The sequence below is a fragment of the Scomber scombrus genome, chromosome 6, assembly GCF_963691925.1.
Source record: "Scomber scombrus chromosome 6, fScoSco1.1, whole genome shotgun sequence".
Taxonomy (NCBI): Eukaryota; Metazoa; Chordata; class Actinopteri; order Scombriformes; family Scombridae; genus Scomber; species Scomber scombrus.
The window spans coordinates 12,031,078-12,049,888 of record NC_084975.1 but is presented as its reverse complement, the minus strand read 5'-3'; the positions used below and the strand labels follow the sequence as shown (position 1 = coordinate 12,049,888).

General features: G+C 38.8%; 1 protein-coding gene across 2 annotated transcripts; it reads left to right on the top strand.

Moving 5' to 3' along the window:
• Window positions 1–444: 444 nt before the first annotated feature.
• cpt1ab (carnitine palmitoyltransferase 1Ab (liver)) lies at window positions 445–18,444 on the top strand. 2 transcript variants are annotated; one of them, XM_062420079.1, is made up of 19 exons: window positions 445–561; window positions 4,198–4,362; window positions 4,940–5,082; window positions 6,028–6,199; window positions 6,565–6,666; window positions 7,024–7,161; window positions 7,316–7,393; window positions 8,774–8,881; window positions 10,159–10,243; window positions 11,917–12,112; window positions 12,518–12,706; window positions 12,805–12,910; window positions 13,145–13,261; window positions 13,546–13,710; window positions 14,329–14,460; window positions 14,581–14,733; window positions 15,898–16,011; window positions 16,254–16,346; window positions 16,454–18,444. In XM_062420079.1, the coding sequence occupies exons 2-19, from the start codon at window positions 4,222–4,224 to the stop codon at window positions 16,535–16,537; spliced, it is 2,316 nt and encodes a 771-aa protein (XP_062276063.1). In that variant the 5' UTR covers window positions 445–561; window positions 4,198–4,221; the 3' UTR covers window positions 16,538–18,444. The 2 variants fall into 2 exon arrangements, with proteins under 2 accessions (XP_062276063.1, XP_062276062.1); XM_062420078.1 differs by lacking the exon at window positions 10,159–10,243 and adding an exon at window positions 9,576–9,663.
• The last annotated feature ends 367 nt before the right edge of the window (window positions 18,445–18,811 follow it).

Here is an 18,811-nt window from a genome sequence, read left to right as displayed (position 1 = left end):
AAAATTGACATATATGTACAGTTTATTGTTTATACAAAATTCTACATTAAAGCCTCACAAAGTAGTATTTGTTGTAAGGTCGTTATATTGTGTGGTTGTTGTTATTATAAAATAAAATCTATTTAAATTACATATTTTACTTTTTGTAAGGCACTTTGAAATCTCTGTTTTAATCTCTGCGGTATATTAATAATTAAACCACCTGTGACAGTTTGAGTTACTGCGAAGATCGTTATGCTGTGTCCATCTTAGGTGTTAATGGTGTACTGGGTGCTGACAAATTCTCATTGTGTCATTGTGATGCCATTTCCAGCTTCATGTCTTTCCATTGGTCTTGCGTCCTCATACAACCCCTACAGTAAAGCAGGTGTCCTCAGGGGGGCGCAGTTGAGACCTGTTTATAGGAGACAAATGTGACGTAGAAAAAATAGGGCAGGCCATGAATACAAGTCTGTACTCCCATTCATGTAGGTTGTATAGCAGTCTCCGTCGACCGCTAGGACGTGTCACACCCTCGTCAAAACAGACAACTCTGCTCCCTCAGACTAAAAGAAAGGCTTGGTGAGTAACAATTTTACCTTTTCATCACTTGTCTTTACCACCCTCCATCTCTCTCTCTCCACTTTTGGGTGCAGCAGTGCAAGTATGGCTGCAGGGGTTTTGAGACATTTGACTAGCTTAACGTAGAGAAAACCCCAATGAAAGCTGTCGGTATCTACGCAGTTTGCGTTAAATGTAACTTTACAGTATTTTCTTGTGGGCACAGTGCGTACAGCTGTGCGGTGTTTACATGACGTATAGATTTTCTTACCTTCGCATCAAGGTAAAAGGCTGGTTGGTGTGCTTGTTGGCCCGGTAGCAGTCAGAAATCAAGTTTACACACCGGCAAATGTCTTCTTAAAGTCGAAAGTAAATCTCGAAGACAATCCTGTGTAATGGACTCAGCCATACTCTTGGTTGGTTTCTTTCAAAACTACGGCTTGTGACAGTGCTACGCGTCTAAGAGGCCTCTATATTCAACATTTAACCGGATATGACCTGTTATTTTCTTGTATTATGGTCCCATGATGAACAATCCAGATAGGGACTTGAACGCACTCCTATGTTGTTGTTCATAACCTCAATGTAGGCAAAAGTCCAAATAAAGGTCATTAACGGACAATCACCTGGCAGCTCTATTGCAATACATATGAACTGTGTTATTTACCAGTTACTCAGTGTAGGTTTTTTTTAACGGTGACAGTGGCTTATGATGTGTAATAATACACTAAAAGAGAGACATTCATATAGGTGTAAATGGTGTCACCGGCTCCTGAAGGTCAATAAAAACTGGTTTGTCATAGTGTCCCCTTTGTAGACGTTTTGTTTATTTGAATGTGGTCGGAAAGGCTTCTTATTATAATAAATAAATACATTTAGGTTTATTGACACCTGGGGGTGCACTAGTGACCCCGTTTGACACACACACACACACGTGGGTGGGATACTTGATATAATACCAGAGAAATGGAACCTACATATGCTGAACGTATTCGTGGGGATTGAAATTGCGTCTCGTCTGTTGAAGTGTTGTTATGGCAGGTAGAAGAAGCACTCATGGTGGATAATTTTGGCTTTTGCGGTCAGGATCATTATGCAGAGACGTAACGTTAAGTGCGTAAGGACATTGGGGGTAGTTGACATGATTAATTAACGCTAGACAAGGTTTGATATATAGAAAGATGAACAGACTCCGATTCTACAATATCCAAAGCAAACTGCTTTCAGCGCTTTCAGTTTAACAACAATGGGATATGCTTGCTAGCATACAAGCATTTGTGAATACTATGTTGCTTGTTTAACCGGGTATCTAAGCGGCACAACGCTGCGACCTTTCCCCTAGTTTCTGCAGCACTGGGCGGATCATGTGATGTTAGAAAGTAGCTGGGGGAGGGGACTGGATGATGCTACTTCTTCCCATGGCTGGAAACGCAGAAACGACGTGTCCTGCTTTTAGATTGCTCTTGACTGAATGAAATGAAAATGGACTAAGCTAACAAAAAGGCAATTCTTCTCAGAAACGATCTTAGCCTTTGCAGAAGAAATGTTGCAGTAGCAGCCAGTCTTAATGGGAAGGAAGCAAGTGAAAACTTAATATAACAAAGCATTAGAAATGGATACCAAATGTTAAAAAGCACCTTTTTACAATTATTTTTTATTTTTGAGTCGTCTATGCAACACTTAACCAAACATTTGAGGCAGTTACATGATCATATTTAAATGGTTTGGTGGTATTAATATCATCAGTTGGAGGCCCAGATGTCATCATCCAGGTTGGGTTTGTTGTTTTTGCTCACACATAACACAGATCTAGTATACATTTTTCAGTAACGTAATAATAAATGATCACATAGAAGAATAGATCTTTATTGTCACTGTACATTGTACAACGAAATGGAGATGCTTCTGAGGCCTCTAAAATCGTTGAAAATGCTTGTCATTACACAAAAATAGCATCCCTGCTACATGCATTATGAGGGGAAGCATCCATGACTTTACTCATTACCATTTTTACACCACATGTAATACGCCAAAGTGGATATCTGATGAGGAAAAGTCCACAAGAAATCCTTGAGGATAACTAGAAAAAATATAAATATCACCAAAACAGATGTATTTAATGAATTCAATTCTTGTCCATAAGAAATAATTAGCTGTGAAAGTTAAACCAAGACCTGTACAATGCTAACCAACGAACCTCAGCTACACAATCAGGTAATACAAAGAAGTCTTCCTACACTGAAGGTGGGGACAGATAGCAGTGCAAAGAATAGACATTGTCATGTCACATCTTCTGACTTAAATGAGTGCCCACTAAGTTTTTTCTTTGTCTCCTCATCTGTTGTCATCATAGAAATAATTACATTTAAAAATTGCATTTACACTTTATTTAAACATTTGATATCACTTTAGGTTTACAATAAAATGGGATAAGTTTTAATTTAGTTTAGTTTATTTGAATAGTGTCATGTATTTGTGAGTTGTTTTGTCATGAAGAGTAAGATGCCATACCTGCATAACCAGTTCAGATGTGTTTGAAAATAATGCTCTCCCATCTTTTTCACCTTACAGGAATCAGTTGACTTGGTCATTCATTTCAAAAACATACACATCAAGCTTATTTATGGACTACTTTCGCTGTATTCCCGATATTTTTTAGAGTGATAGGAAGTTTCAATATCCATTAAACTGCTGTTCATTCCTAATCACTGTACTATTGCATTTATGCAAAATATTGTCAGTTTTATGTTTAGGCTTCTCCAAATTCTTATCAGGTGTCTGATGTCATGTTTGTTGTTTTTTTTGTTTTTTTTTATAAATAATGTGAAGCTTCATTGCTGGCTCACATGGTTTTTCAGAGAGGACGCAAACAAAAGATAGCTATCAGACTTAGTCAAATGATTGTGCTGCAGTTGTACAATTGACTGGGTTTCATTAAAAACGAAACTTAATCCTCAGGTTTTAGACCGAATTTAGATTAGGAGATTAGATTAGCATTAAGAAGAAGTAAAGTTACAAACAAGACCAAGATCATTAAAGAGATTCTTTTTGAGACTAGTATTGGTTCACAATAACTAAGCAAAGGTACTTTGCTTACAATATTGGATCATATGAGGAGACAAATGTGGTAACTCAGACCTGCTGCTAATCTATCACAAACGTTTCCAGGTTTTAGCACTGTTGACATTTTGCATGTTAAGCTGAATATTGTTTGTTTAAGTAAGCATTCATTCATCCAGCTGACTCACCGTAAACTCTACCCCTGTGTTGTTTTCAAATCAAAGAAGAAAGCCTTCCTATGTAGAGGTTGTTTCTCCGCAGTGCTTAAATTGATTGAATCTTGGAAATTTACTGCAGTGCCATTGAGGAACAAGCACTACCGATTTCAAGGAACTGTGACCAGGAACGGGTCAATTTCAAACATTCTTCTGATATTTGCTTCAGATATTAAATCATCATTCAGATATCAACATGTGGTGAATGGACATGCTTGTTTAATTTGATCCCATCATTCCACATGAACACAAATTGAGGTAAAAACAAAAACAATAGGACAGGAATTAGGAGGTGGATGTGTCTCTATTTCGACCCGCATCTTTGATAAAACTTTTACCTTTTAATATAAACTTTCATTTTTTGTGTTTTCTTTTCCCTTAGTGACCCGACACAGTAGTAGCCACCATGGCAGAAGCTCACCAGGCGGCGGCCTTTCAATTCACCGTCACCCCTGATGGCATCGACCTACAGCTTTGCCACGAGGCTCTACGCCAGATCTACCTCTCTGGCCTCCACTCCTGGAAGAAAAGGTTCATTCGCTTCAAGGTGAGAGGTGCTGGATGTATGATGGAGGCAAAGTCCAGAGGGTTTCTGTCAAGAATGAGGGGAGTTTTGTTAACTCTATGTCAAACACAATTATTAGCCTGTTGTCTACTAGTAGCATCATACAGCAGTTTACAACTATTTATTTCTGTTCTCAGTAAATCTTGTTGATAAACAGCATCGTAACTGCCCCAATTATACAATGTTGTAATTGCTAACCTACTGTAAATCTGTTTGTTGGCTTATGTAACTTGCTCCCATTGGAAGGTCACCCACTCACATAAACAGTGACCTTCCTGTCTGTTCTTTGCGTCCTAGCCTTTGGCCTAGTTGTGTGTTTACACACAGTCATACTGAGTCACTCAAACTCAAAGACCTGCTAGCATTTTCACACATTTCTCTTTTGTTTGGATGTCAGTAAATATTCCATAATAATATAATAATGGCTCACATGTGTCAGCAGTATCTAAAACACAGTTTTATGATATCAGTGATTTTGTAAACTATATCGTTATATAGTCTTTGCTTTCTATGACCCTGTTGACCTTTGTAATCCTCCATTTGTTTCACCTTTCTACAGAATGGAGTAATGACTGGCGTGTACCCAGGTAGTCCTACTGGGTTCATAGTAGTGGTCGGGTCGTACATGTCCTACAATAAATATAACCAGCTGGATCCATCTCTTGGGTTGTTTACCAGGGTGGGCCAACACATACCTATCAGGTAAGAACATGAAACAATATGGAGCATGAAGGAGTAATATGAATATGTACACATAAGCACTTTGATAATGTGTTGGCAATTTGGTACAGTGGTAGAGGAAATGCTCCTGAACAAATATAGTGGTGATTGGAAATTATAAGAAATTATTATCTTTGATGAATAATCCAAACGGTATTGGAATAGTCTTGGCGCAGTGCCATCAAACTTGCAATAGCGCTGCCTCGGGTTAAAGGTATTTATGACAAAGGAGTCTGAGCCAACAGTAATTTTCCTTTTTCAGAAGCAGCTTACAGACAGTAAAGTAGTCAGCTTGATTTTTGTTTGTCTCTCTCCAACATAATATTTTGTTCCAACTGTCCACATCACGTCATCCTCATGTTTTCTGGAAATGTTAGTCATGTTTAGTGATGTTGTGCAAACACTTCCTATCATTATAAAGCGTGTAATGATTGGGATAGTGGCCACACTGAGTAATAAAGGTTAAGGATTTGAATTTGAGAGTTAATTTCAAGAGATTAATATCATGCATTGTCTATCAGTCGTAATTTAATTTGACTTTAGACTGGGACAAGTCTGGCAGCTGCCATATGACATTTATTGTCAAATGTTTTATTTGTGTTTTTGTAGCATATACTTAAAATTACTCATTTGTTCAAGCCTGAATACAAAATGGCCTGTATAATTACATTAAATACCATGTCATCTCATTGTCCTCTTATCTTGTAGCCAGAATATTAATTTACCACAACCCCATTACATGTTTTCACAAAGTCACACTCTGTATTGTAGCAGGAGGAATTAATCCTCACACCTGAATGTGTCCACTGTGCAGTTAAATGTGAAGTGTTTATTTTCCACTGTTCCACTATTGATTCCCTTCTGTGTCTTATTTTAGTTCTCATCCCTTTTTTGTTTATCCTTCTCTCTCTTGTTCTCTGTCCACAGCCAATATATATCCACAGACAGCCAGAAGATAGTTGGAGGAGTCCTGTTGGGCACTGGCCTGTGGGTGACCATTATCATGATCATGAGGAATGTCCTGAAGTGCCTGTTGTCATGGCACGGCTGGATGTACGCACGCCATGGCTCTGTGTCCTGGTCTACTCGTTTGTGGATGGTGAGACAGTCAATGCGTTTTCTGTCCAAGTCACTTAAAGAGCTAATTCATTGTGGAATGTCCTTGTGGTATTCTTCTCTGTATGAGTAAAGAATGCAGTGTTGGACACCAAATGGACATAGACAAAAGACATTGTCACAACTTGTGAGAGCCAAATGTAAGAGAGACAAGAGATGGAACAAACATTTATTTAACACAACTTCACATTTCTAGCCAAAAATAGATGTATGGCCTTTTAGTTTAAGTTGCTCATATGTGTTTTTACTTTGCACGTATAACCTGCAGATTTCCAGTTGATACACTAAGTGTAAGTTTAAATGACCTTTGCCCTGTCCTTTCTTTCTTATCTGTCTTTGCTTGCCCAGGTATTAGTGAAGGTCTTCTCTGGCAGGAAGCCAATGCTCTACAGTTTCCAGAATTCCTTGCCAAGGTTACCCGTCCCCTCTATCAAGGACACGTGCAGTAGGGTAATTTCTACTTGTTATGTAATTTCCTGTCGTAACAGGTTCTGTTTGCACATTCCTCATTGACCATAATGATCCTAACTATAGCATTGTAACTTAAGTTTGTCCATTACATTTTTAAGTGGATAATCAATTGAATTAAAAGTCTTTCTGTATTATTTAATTGATGCAATAAAATGTCACACAAGTTCACCATGCCCTCACTCACATCTTTTTAAATTTCAGTTAGAAACAAATTCGATATCTAGGTATTTGAATAAGTGCAACAAAAAAAGGGTGTAGTTTTGGTTCCTCTCTCCCTTTTTGTTTAAAACCAACTTGTGCTTCACTCTTTCTGACGACTTATTTTTCTGTTTACAGCACCTGGAGTCAGTCCGCGCACTGATGGATGATGACGAATTTGAACAGATGAAGGAACTGACTATAGACTTTGAGAAGAACCTAGGACCCAGACTGCAGTGGTACCTCAAACTCAAGTCCTGGTGGACCTCCAACTATGTGAGTCAGGGAGAAGAATTCTTTCTTCGTCTCTTATCCTCTTTCAAAGGTTTTGTGTCCTGGGTGAATCAGCCTCAAACTGTCAAGGAAAGCAGTGTTTCCATTAATGCCACCTTCTGTTTCTTTCTCCCCTGCTTCTCTTTTTGTGGCACAGGTCAGTGACTGGTGGGAGGAGTATATCTACCTTAGAGGCCGTGGGCCCATCATGGTCAACAGCAACTATTATGCCATGGTAATAATATCTCTTATTTATAAGTTATTTATTTCCAAACAGTGATTCAGCCTGTTGTTTGGGAGTAAAACACTCCTTTGTGTAGGATGTTATTGATTCCCTGAAGGTGTGTATTTGCTGACATTAGAGCTAATCCCAAAACTTATCAATACTTTTGTGTGACACATTGGCTGAGAATCATATGCAAAGTTAATTATTAACTGTTTATAAGTAAGCTTTTAAAAAGTTGCCACTATAGCTGCAGTTGAACTTATGTGTCCTTCAGGCATATCATTTTAAACTGAGACCTATTTCATATACCACTCTATAGTAGCACAAACTTTTAAGGAGCTTTGCCAGCTTTGCCAAATATGTCTCAGACTAAAATTAGTATTAAGTCTAAACTGTAAATATAACCATATATTAGAATTGTTATTGGTATGAATAGAAAGGTTAATTGTACCTTTTTGATACCTTCTTTCCACAACTGAACTTCCTTATTATATTTTTATGATTTGTCTCCAGTCTAATACTCTGTGTAATAGATTAACACAGATGGGGTGTGTGTGTGTGTGTGTGTGTGTGTGTGTGTGTGTGTGTGTGTGTGTGTGTGTGTGTGTGTGTGTGTGTGTGTGTGTGTGTGTGTGTGTGTGTGTGTGTGTGTGTGTGTGTGTGTGTGTGTGTGTGTGTGTGGGGAAATAGGATATACTCTGAAGGCGTCTCAAAAGAACTCACTACAGCTACAGTCTTGGGATTTTCAGCATCTTGGCTGGCTTGGCTGCAATCAGGGTATTACAGTGTGATTTTACTTAGTGGGTTGTTGAATTGCTCCAAATCCGTGTCGTATTTGTAATCATGGACCCAGTGAACTCAGCAGCAGAACTAGCCACCACGGGAGGCTAGTAAGAGGAACTCTGGCACAAACCCACAATTTCCTTTTGTATCTTTCTGCCTGAACAAGTGTGACAGTAGATTGGAACTGCTACAGCAGCAGGGCGGGCATGGGTTACTGCTCTCAGAGACACAGTCCTGAAGATCTGTCCTTCTGCAATTATCAAGCAGGTAGTATGACTGGGATATATTACCATGCCAGCAAAATGCATCTCTGTTCTTGCCTACAGAGCACTTCATTGGTAGATTAGGTATGGGGACAGTGAAGCAACACTCACCTCGTTTGGAATAGTAGGTCATGATAGCTTCTGCATAGTACGTGTGCCTGCAGTCCTTGACCAAAATAACAACAGAGCTGGATGGGTCGCACAGTGACCGTGTACTCTGTTTGTGATTACGAGTCACGTCCAAGGACAGGCACATTTGCCCTCATATTTTTCCGGACTGTAATGTATCTGAGGAAGAATAACTGATCATTGATTTTATTATCATTAATCCCTTTTCTTCCAGGATTTCCTGTATGTCCACCCCTCATCCATCCAGGCTGCCAGGGCAGGTAATACCATTCATGCTATCATGCTCTACAGGAGGAAACTGGACAGAGCCCAGGTCAAACCAGTGAGTATCCAGCATCTCTGTCTGTCTCCTTATTGCACTCCTTAAATCATTCGCCTGAACTTTGTTTAATCTACAGATTTTTAAAATGTAAACTACATGAGTACATTTGACCATCACAATCATATGTAAATGAAAAAAAAGCATATGTTAATGTTATTTGTGATTTATTGATTTAACAGTGGTTATCTCAGTTTTTGTGTTTAAAATTTACAATGAGAACTTCTTTTTTTTTCTCCACCTTTTTATTGAGTTAGTTTATTATCCACAATGTCATATGTAAATACTTGATGTTGTCCTCAGCCAGACAGCCAGCTACACACTGTGCTTTTTGCTTCTTTTGATGGAAGTATAGCTGTGATTACTGACAACATGTGATCCTAAGAATTTTCTGAAGCCTTCCTCAATAAGACTTAATGAATGAATGCTGGTGATTTTACTGACACCCCATTGTGTCATCTTTTCCCGCACGTCTCTGACTTCTTTTCCTTGACCAACCTGCATGTTGCTTAGCTGCAAATTCTGATTTAAAGTTGCACAGTCCCGGCACACATTCTGCAACATGTTGGTTAAAGTTGCAAAGACTGATTATATTAATTTATGCAAACATCAATGCATGTGCTTGCTGTTACACACTCACAGTTGGTTGTCTCTGATTTACTGTTTTGTCCCTTCGCTGTTTCGGACGCTGCGTTAGATATACTTGCTGGCAAACAAGGTTCCTCTGTGTTCGGCTCAATGGGAGCGGATGTTTAACACCACCCGCGTCCCTGGTGTGGAGACAGGTAAGAGGAGGGCAAATCTCCAAAATGCCCTCAGACCCACCTACCCTATGACCCTAGCCATCGCCAAGGCAACAGCCATTGGAAACCCTGACTTCTAGACTCTTTCTCAACAGCAAAGCCATGAAACAATCCTACCTGAAACAATCCTACCTCTTAGCTTTCATAGATGTAAATATTCAAATCTATTTCAGTAATTCTGTCAAAATATCTTAAAACTATCTACATCTTAAATCAAATCATACTGTTATATCAGGGCTTTGCTGTTGGTATTGAGGTGGTTGGCCACTGGTTTCTGGATCTTGCTCACGTCTCCTTCCCTGGCAGCCTTCTGAGGTTCCTCCTGCTCCTAAAGACTGCTTGTCAAACCAATCCTTGTCACTCCCTCTCCATTTCATCCATGCTCCTTTCCCTGTAGGTGTGTGTCTGCTGCTCTCTGGGGATTTTAGTGAATTAGTATGTCATCTCTGTATTTGACTCTCCCCTTTTGCTTTTCAGCTCATGCTCCTAAACACTATTCCCATGTGTTCATCCCAATACGAGCGTATGTTCAACACCAGTCGTGTCCCAGGTGTAGACACAGGTAGAGTCTTTAGCAATGGCACGTCCTTCACGCTACTCCTACTGTACTTCTCCTTGGGACATTTTGTCCACCAGTTTGAATTGGACCTTTTTATAAAACATAATGCATGTGTACTAGTTTACGCACATGTCAGTGGCTAATTTGCATGTGACTAAATTGTAGTGTTTGGGTTTGATAAGGCAAAACAGTGTTATGATTAAGGTAAGACCCGGAAATGAAACAGTGCTGGGCTGACCTGATAAAATATATATAGCTGTATTTAAGGAATTTATGGACATTCATTTACTTAGTTCAGTATGTGTTTCAAGGAGTTTGAAAGACATCACAACATGATTGCCTTTAGTCCCAGGTGATGCTCAAGGGGATGTGTAATCTAAGATCAGTGACTGACCTCTGAAAGGGCAGGAAGCCATTTTTCTGCTGAAATTTGGCAATATGCTTATTTAAAGTGATTTAAACAAAGTGTTGTTGTTCAGTTATCGAAGAACTAATATGATATGTAACGTGCATGGTCAGTGTGTATAAGTCCTGTAAGGCATGATCTAACGTTCAGTCTTGCATCAGAGAGAAAGACCAGTTCAACATCAACGACTCTGTGTCCTCAAAGTGTGAAACCTCAAAGCCAAGACTCTGAACTGTGTTGACATGTAAATGTAAGGCAAAATCTGTACATGCGTATATGTTTAGACACTCTTGACAGACCCCTATTGTGTCTCTTGTTGTAAAGGACAGAAGTGAATCATTTAATGAACTGAAATGCATACGAGAAGTAGTAAAAGTCTCTGATGTCCCCTACAGTTTAAAGTTTACCCGTAATGTTGTTAGAGGTTGTATTAGAGCTTTTGAGGACAAAAAATTGGATAAAAACAATTATGAATGTATACGACAGTTAAGTGTTTTAAGAAAAGTGAATACGGAACAGGTTACTAGTGGTCAGCCCCATGTTCATTCTCACATTGCTGGAGGTGTCCTTACTGTAAGACAAAGCACAGTAGGCTAAGCATGATCTGGATGTGAGGTTGTTGCTGTTCTTGGGGTTATTCCTTGTGTAAGTAACCGTCTCCTTTGTCTTGCCTGTAACAAGGTCAATGCTTGTTTGAACACTGTGAGCATCACCAAAGCAATATTCTAACGTTGTAGTAAAGAGAACACGCAAACTATGCTTTGGATTTGGTTTCTTTTGGTTATGCACAGTGCTGTTCAAACAAACTTTGCCTTAACTCAAACCCCTTCCCTGTTCCCAAATTACTTTTCCCTTTTCATCTCACTTCATGCACTTCCCATTTCAAGCTGCTTTAGTTTTTGAACTGGATATATACCCATCCCTCACACATTACATCAACATGAATGAAATCGTTTTGTCCTCTCTAAATCAATGTAATTTCATAAGAGGTATTTTATGTAAAAGCCCTGATTGAAAAAAAAAATGCTCATAACAGAAATATACTGTTGTGAATATCATATTATTTTACTACTGCTACATTTATTGTCCCCAGAAATTAAATGCTATGACACCCATACCCAGTACAAACTGCTAACTTATTTGGTTGCGGAGATACATGTACAACCACATTAATTACTATTTCCCACACCACCTATGACACTCCATTTGTCCTTTTTTTCTTTTTTCTCTGTTTTTCCTCTTTCTCTTACTGTTGGTCACTCTCTCCCAGACGTCCTGCAGCACGTGAACGAGAGCAAACACATAGCTGTGTACCATAAGGGCCGTTTCTTCAAGGTGTGGATGTTTTATGATGGACGGCTGCTTTTGCCCCGGGAGATAGAGCAGCAGATGGAGAGGATCTTGGCTGACACATCTGAGCCCATGCCAGGAGAGGAGAAACTAGCTGCACTTACTGCAGGGGAGAGGTAGGTGCACTACAGCGTCAGCTCCAGCCAGTTGTTATGAGGCAGCACAATTTACATTCTGTAGTTCAGCACAACATTGAAGTGCGGTTGATAGACATTTAGTGCATTGATGTGATGACAAAACTGTTTCTAAATTAGCTTAAACCTATCTCTGGCATTCCTGCACTGTAATATCTTATTTTCTGGCAATATGTATATATTATCTTATAACAATAATGTGATAAGCTAGATCAGCACTAAAAATATCTGCAAGAGTTTTTAGTGTTTGAAGGTAGGAAGGGTCTGACAATGATGACACAGATGTAAAAATGTTGCCCTCATTTTAAAAACATGCACTTGCATCTGTACTCCCCTGTTTGCAACATAATATCAATACCAGATTTTCTGTTCTTTGACATTCTGCAGGACCCCATGGGCAAAGGGCCGTGAGACCTACTTCAGCCGTGGTAAGAACAAGCAAGCACTGGATACCATTGAGAAGGCAGCCTTCTTTGTAACCCTTGATGACACTGAGCAGCGTTTCGATGAAGCCCACCCAGTCAAGTCTCTGGACAGTTATGCCAAGTCCCTTCTCCATGGAAAGTGCTATGACAGGTGTGATAGATACATTTTGTTGCAGTTTTTTCAAAAAGTGTGCAGCACAAGTGGATTTATAAATAAACTGAGGGTGTTTCTTCTTTGTTTTCATTCAGATGGTTTGATAAGTCCTTTAACCTGATAGTTTTCAAGAATGGCACCATGGGACTGAACGCTGAGCATTCCTGGGCCGATGCTCCAATTATTGGCCATCTGTGGGAGGTTTGTCATTTTAGTATTTGTGAAATGAATGCACCTGTGTATTAAAGCAGCATCAAATTGTCACAAGGAATAAACCTATTAATACTTCAGTTCACCTTTTACCAATATAATTAGTTAAAAAGTCAATTGTCTGAACTAATACAATAGAATGATATTTAAAAAAATGAATTGTTTCTGTTGTGATTGGCATGATGCGGTCTATAGACATTTTTTAAACCTAAACATGTTTTGCAGCATGTACTTTCAATGGACCCTTTTAAACTGGGATACACTGAGAGTGGTCACTGCTGTGGGGAGCCCCACCCCAACCTCCCTGGTCCCCAGAGGCTGCAGTGGGACATCACTGCTGAGGTAAGACTGTTCAGCATCTCTCATACTGCAGGCTTTGAGATATGATATTCACAGGCCTCTGGTTCCCTCTACTGGTAGCTGTAACTATGTGCACCAGTGTTCAAATGTTTTTAAATTTCGTTTAAAGTTGCAGAGCGAGGGATATTGTTGATTAAGTAGTATTAATACTACTGATGTACATGTATCAAACTGAGCTTTCTTAATTAAGTACTGTATTATAAATATGTTGTTAATTGTGCCATGCTGCATTTGTTAAGTCTAACATACAACTGTCATTCCTCTAGTGCCAGGAGGTCATTGAGAGCTCTCTGACAGTAGCCAGGGCTCTGGCTGATGATGTGGACTCTCACATTTTCCCCTTCGGCGACTTCGGCAAGGGTCTGATCAAGAAGTGCCGCACTAGTCCCGATGCATTCATTCAGATTGCCCTACAGCTGGCCCATTACAGGGTTAGTCCACCTATCACACTGCTCAATCAGCAAAACTGTTTAACTTGTGTGGTACATTTATTGTTTATTACTTTGAAATACAAGTGTGTTATGTTACTGAAGAATGTTCTTATACCTTTTGAGATCATTAACATTTGAGGATAAAAGATATGTGTAAGAGCTTTTTGCAGAGCAGAAAGTGATACAGTCCAGTCACACTCCTCTTAAATTCCAGCAGAGGGCAGTCACAACTTACCAATCAAACTGAAGACTCACAAATTGACAATGAATGATTTAATCGAAACTTTGATCAGCTGTAGTTTACTGCTCTAATTTCCTTTTAATCTAGAGTTTTATTTGATGGGAAAAAAAACTTTATAATTTTAAATCTTTTAAAGCTTGTGGGAAGTGGCATTTAGCTTCAGATAAATCATTTATGTTGAATAGTAATGGCATTTTAGGCACTTCAGATAATGTGCTTCTGGTATTTAGTCTCCTGTAAGTAGGAATGTAGGCTCACTGACCTGAGAATTATTATCAACATGTCTAAAAATCTATTGTTAACTCATAAATAATTTGTTGGTTTATCTTTCATGTCAAGAATTTATATTGCTGGTGACTCATACAGTCTCTCAACAGGATAAAAAGAAGTTCTGCCTGACATACGAAGCCTCCATGACGCGTTTGTTCCGTGAGGGCCGAACAGAAACAGTTCGCTCCTGTACCGTGGAGACCTGTGACTTTGTCCGTTCCATGCTCAGAGATGAAACGGTAATGCTGAGGCTGTCGTTTCAGTGATTTTCCCAATCACTAATTGTTAATCCAGCATGCAGACCCGTGCACTTCAATCTTCTGTCATGTTTCACGTTCATCTTGTTCCTTTCCATTCAGAGAGAAGAGCGTTTGAAGTTGCTCAAATTGGCAGCAGAAAAGCACCAAACCATGTACCGCCTGGCTATGACAGGGAAGGGCATCGATCGCCACCTTTTCTGTCTTTATGTTGTTTCCAAATACCTCGGAGAAGACTCACCCTTCCTCAAAAAGGTATGAGCTGTTGTTACAAGTGGGTTAAGGACTTCTGCTGTTAAAGCTGTCATACGTGCTTGTTCTTATAAATTGCATCTGAATCAGCACAAATCTTCTTTATCTATAGCTATGGTCTGAGTGCATCTGTTTATTTCTTCATGCAGTGATATAAAAGCTGAGAGTGGGTGGTTACACCTGTTACCCCCCAAAATTGTGCTTAAGATTACAATTTTTCAGATGAGATTCAGCTCAGTCTTTTCTGACATTGAATTCAATAGTCTTGATTTTAATGAGGCATAGCATTACATTAGGCAGGGCACCAAATTCCTGCTTGTATTGGCTGATTAGCATCAGCTGTTTCTTATATACTTCATAGTTATTGGCTCATTCACATCTGTATGGCAACCAATCATCTTCACGCAGATGTACAGCAAGGACCATATAACCTGCCACTCACCCTATCACTGTTACTCTGATATGGTCTGGGTCTGATTCGCTGCAGGTAGCAGTATTGTTGATTTAATCCAGATTAGTCTTCCTGCATCTTTTTTGGGGGATTTGCTCTCTCAGCTGAATCCTCATTGCTGTTCGAATTCTTTGAAAGTTCTTTATTTCCCTTAAAGAACAATTTGCTATACATTCCCTATTTCTTGATGGAAGTGTCTGTGAATTAAAACAAGGTTATTGAAGTAACTCTTGACGGAGTGATAGGTTGAAATTAATCTTTTCAAGGAGTCCATAGTGAAGAAGTAACTAATGCAATGTTTTTTAAAGATGTGACTCAAAAAGCCACTTTTTAAAAATTAGGACTAACTATATTAGAATAAGCCTCACTCCTACAACGTTGGCACATGCAGACATTTCATATTAGGCTGTGCTAGGATGTCACTCCTCATTGTGCTCCATATAAAACCAATATTATACTTTGTCAATTAGTAAACATGATAAGAATTCTTACTGTGTAACTCAGTCAAAAGAAAGAAAATGCTTATTTGTGACATGGTATCTTTAAATCCAACTCTTTACTGCTTTACATAATAGAAGTCACTTTTCCCTTCCCTTAATACAATGACTATCCAATGGAGGAAAAATGGCTGGGTATCAGCTGTGAAAAACTGTTACATTAATTAATATAACATGAATTTGTAAATTGATACAACCTTTATATACCTTTATATTTAGGTCCTTTCTGAGCCATGGAGGCTATCCACCAGTCAGACTCCTCTGCAGCAGGTCGAGCTGTTCGACCTGGTCAAATACCCAGAATATGTGTCCTCTGGAGGTGGATTCGGCCCAGTGAGTTTATCTGTCTTGAAAGACATTTTTGATGTAATTTGTGTCCTGTGTGGACAAGTGAATCACTCTGATCACTAAGGGATAGCATGTCACACTGAATACATTTCCATTCAACTGTTGTTAATCTGCATATAAATGCATGTAAATGTCAAAAATGCTGACTTAAAAAATAAATAAGTTTGAAATCTTTGACACTGGCCATGAGGTGAAACTCACCCCACATTTCCTTTTGTGTCTGCAAGGTGGCTGATGATGGTTATGGTGTCTCCTACATCATTGTTGGTGAGAACCTCATCAACTTCCACATCTCCAGCAAACACTCAAGTCCAGAAACTGTAAGTTCACTGATATTTTGTTCTTGAAGACAATTCAGATTAATCTTTGTCCATGTCTTTTTCTATAACGGCTTTTTATAATCTTCCTACTTTTTTCCCCCTATCAGGACTCCCACCGTTTTGGTGGCAACATCAGACAGGCCATGCTGGATATACTTGGTCTCTTCCAGCTCGACAACAAAGCCAAGTGATCATCCTCGACCTCATTGGGTGGAATGAAAATAAGAAGTTGTTTTTAACAAGACGTGTATTCTTCCTGAAGCTTGTACAGAATCAAATGTTGGGTTTGGGATTATTTTAAGTTAATTGACGTTACAGAAATAAGGATGATTGAGAGGTATTAGGAAATACAGCTGTCATTATGTTTGTTAGGTGTTTATGTGTACTGTATGTAAAGGCAAGGTGAGATTCTGGTGGTATTTGGTACAGGTAGTGCAAAGATTAAAGTGTTTATTTACTGGACTGTATGCACCGGTGCCTTAGTGACCCACTAATGTAAAAAGGACAGAAAGGGAGAAGAAAAATAGTCACTCCAGTCTGAGATCAAGTCTATATCAACACAATAAGAGACTTTTCAGTGGAGGGATTGTTTAATAGCATCATCCAATATTTGAATCATGTTTTAAGTTGAGAGATGATGCAATATGTTTTTAGTACTGTACATTTTGTCCCAATTTTGAAAAACCTCTTAATTCCTTTAGGGTTTGTTTTTTTAAAATTTCTTTCATCTTCTCAATTGCAGCACTTGAGTCTCGTATAACTGGCTAAAATAGTAAATTTGATGTTAAATAATGTCAACAAATTGCATGTTGCATAGTGTCCAATAATTTCACACTACTCCTTTACTGCAGGTTCTGATTGTCTTGGCTGATCAATTGTATCCAGTAATGTGCTGTCTAATGAAGCCTTTAGAAAACCTATACACCTATTATAGTAAATCTAAGGTGTTCATAATGTCTAATCACAGGGTCTACAATGCCTTTCTAACTGAAGTGCACAGCCGGTGTTTTCTCCTTAGCTGCCGTGATTGTATGATCCAGCTGTGCGTGAGTGTGTGTGTGTGTGAGTGTGTCATTTTCATACTCAGGTTTTCCTTACATGGCCTAATATTTTAGGTGCTTCTTAGTGCTTATGTTGGTACATGTACAACAGCAAAAAGAAGTTAGGATGCAGTACAATATGAGCTTGTGGACAGTATAACATTAATTTTGCTGTTGAAGTGAGGGATTGGGCCAGATAAGGTGTGTGTCTGGGGTGGATCTCACTTGCAGAACGTGTTGAATTAGAGTGTGTAGCCAACAGTGACTTGCTTTTCTGTTTGTTGTGTTTAAAAAAAAAAAAAAAAAGTTGTTAACTTTACTCTGTTGTGCACTCCATGACTGACCTTCAAACTAACTAATTCCTACTATCTTGGTCGCCTTTTCTCTGATCACAATGAATTGTAAAGTTTTATGAGCAAACTTTCAAGATGTCAAATATCAGTTACAGCATAGTTGTTTTGCAGCTATTGTTGCCTAGTTAAGATGAGATGCAGAATCACTTTTTGAGTTGTTGTATCCCTCCAGTACAATAGGAAGTGTTTCGGAATGCATTTCTGTTATTATGTATATGTTGTCAGTACATCATATTTATTTTTTTTTCATGTTTTAACCTCTTTAAAAACACAACTGTTGGACGCATGCATTTACCAACTGAATGCAGCAAAGGATAAGCATCACAGCTTTGCAGATTTAAGAAGTGAAATGGACAAACTGCTTCTTTTTTCCGTTTGACAGTTCTGTTATCACAGACTTTGCCAGTATGTTGTAGTTGTGTGACCTTTTATCTCGATAGACCTCATGTTTACACTGCTGCATGTTTTTGAAGATGATGCTGTATATGTTTTCCTTTTAATTTAAAAAAGTGTAAAAAGACATGCAGCTGATATACCAAAACAAGTTTTATCAATAAAGTGAATGTCAGACAGCTGTATCACCTCTGAGAGTGTCATCTTTTACTTTGCATCCTGTTGTAATAGTGTCATCATTTGGAGAGAAGAAGCACTGTATTCACCCTTGAAACTAAACAAGACGAAAACTGTACACACCAAACAACCAAGTTTCAGATAAATGCCAAAAAAAAAGCTCCAGCCTCTTTAATATGAAGATATCTTTTTCTTTTTTTTTTTAAATTGTTTGGGTTTTAATTTGTCAATTTGGGCTTCTGGAAACTTTGGTTTTGGGTTTGCCTCACTGTTTTCTGACTATTAACTGACCAAATGATTAGTCAAGAAAATCCATTATGAAAGTAAAGCTCTACAGCCAAGTGGGGATGCGCTCTGCTAAATGCTAGCATGGCAGTGTGCTCACAATGACATTGCTTACATGGTGATGTTTAATGTTTGCCAAGTTTACCATCATAGTTTAAATGTCCTTACATTTGTTGATTGGCGGAAAAGAAAATATAGCTGCGGCTGATGGGAATGT

Excerpts from the sequence above, each read along its gene's own strand:
- cpt1ab (XM_062420078.1), top strand. The coding sequence starts at position 4,222 with ATGGCAGAAGCTCACCAGGCGGCGGCCTTTCAATTCACCGTCACCCCT. Across the intron at positions 8,882-9,575 it reads ACAGAGCCCAGGTCAAACCA|ATATACTTGCTGGCAAACAA; the intron begins GTGAGTATCCAG and ends ACGCTGCGTTAG. Across the intron at positions 14,461-14,580 it reads CCATGCTCAGAGATGAAACG|AGAGAAGAGCGTTTGAAGTT; the intron begins GTAATGCTGAGG and ends CTTTCCATTCAG.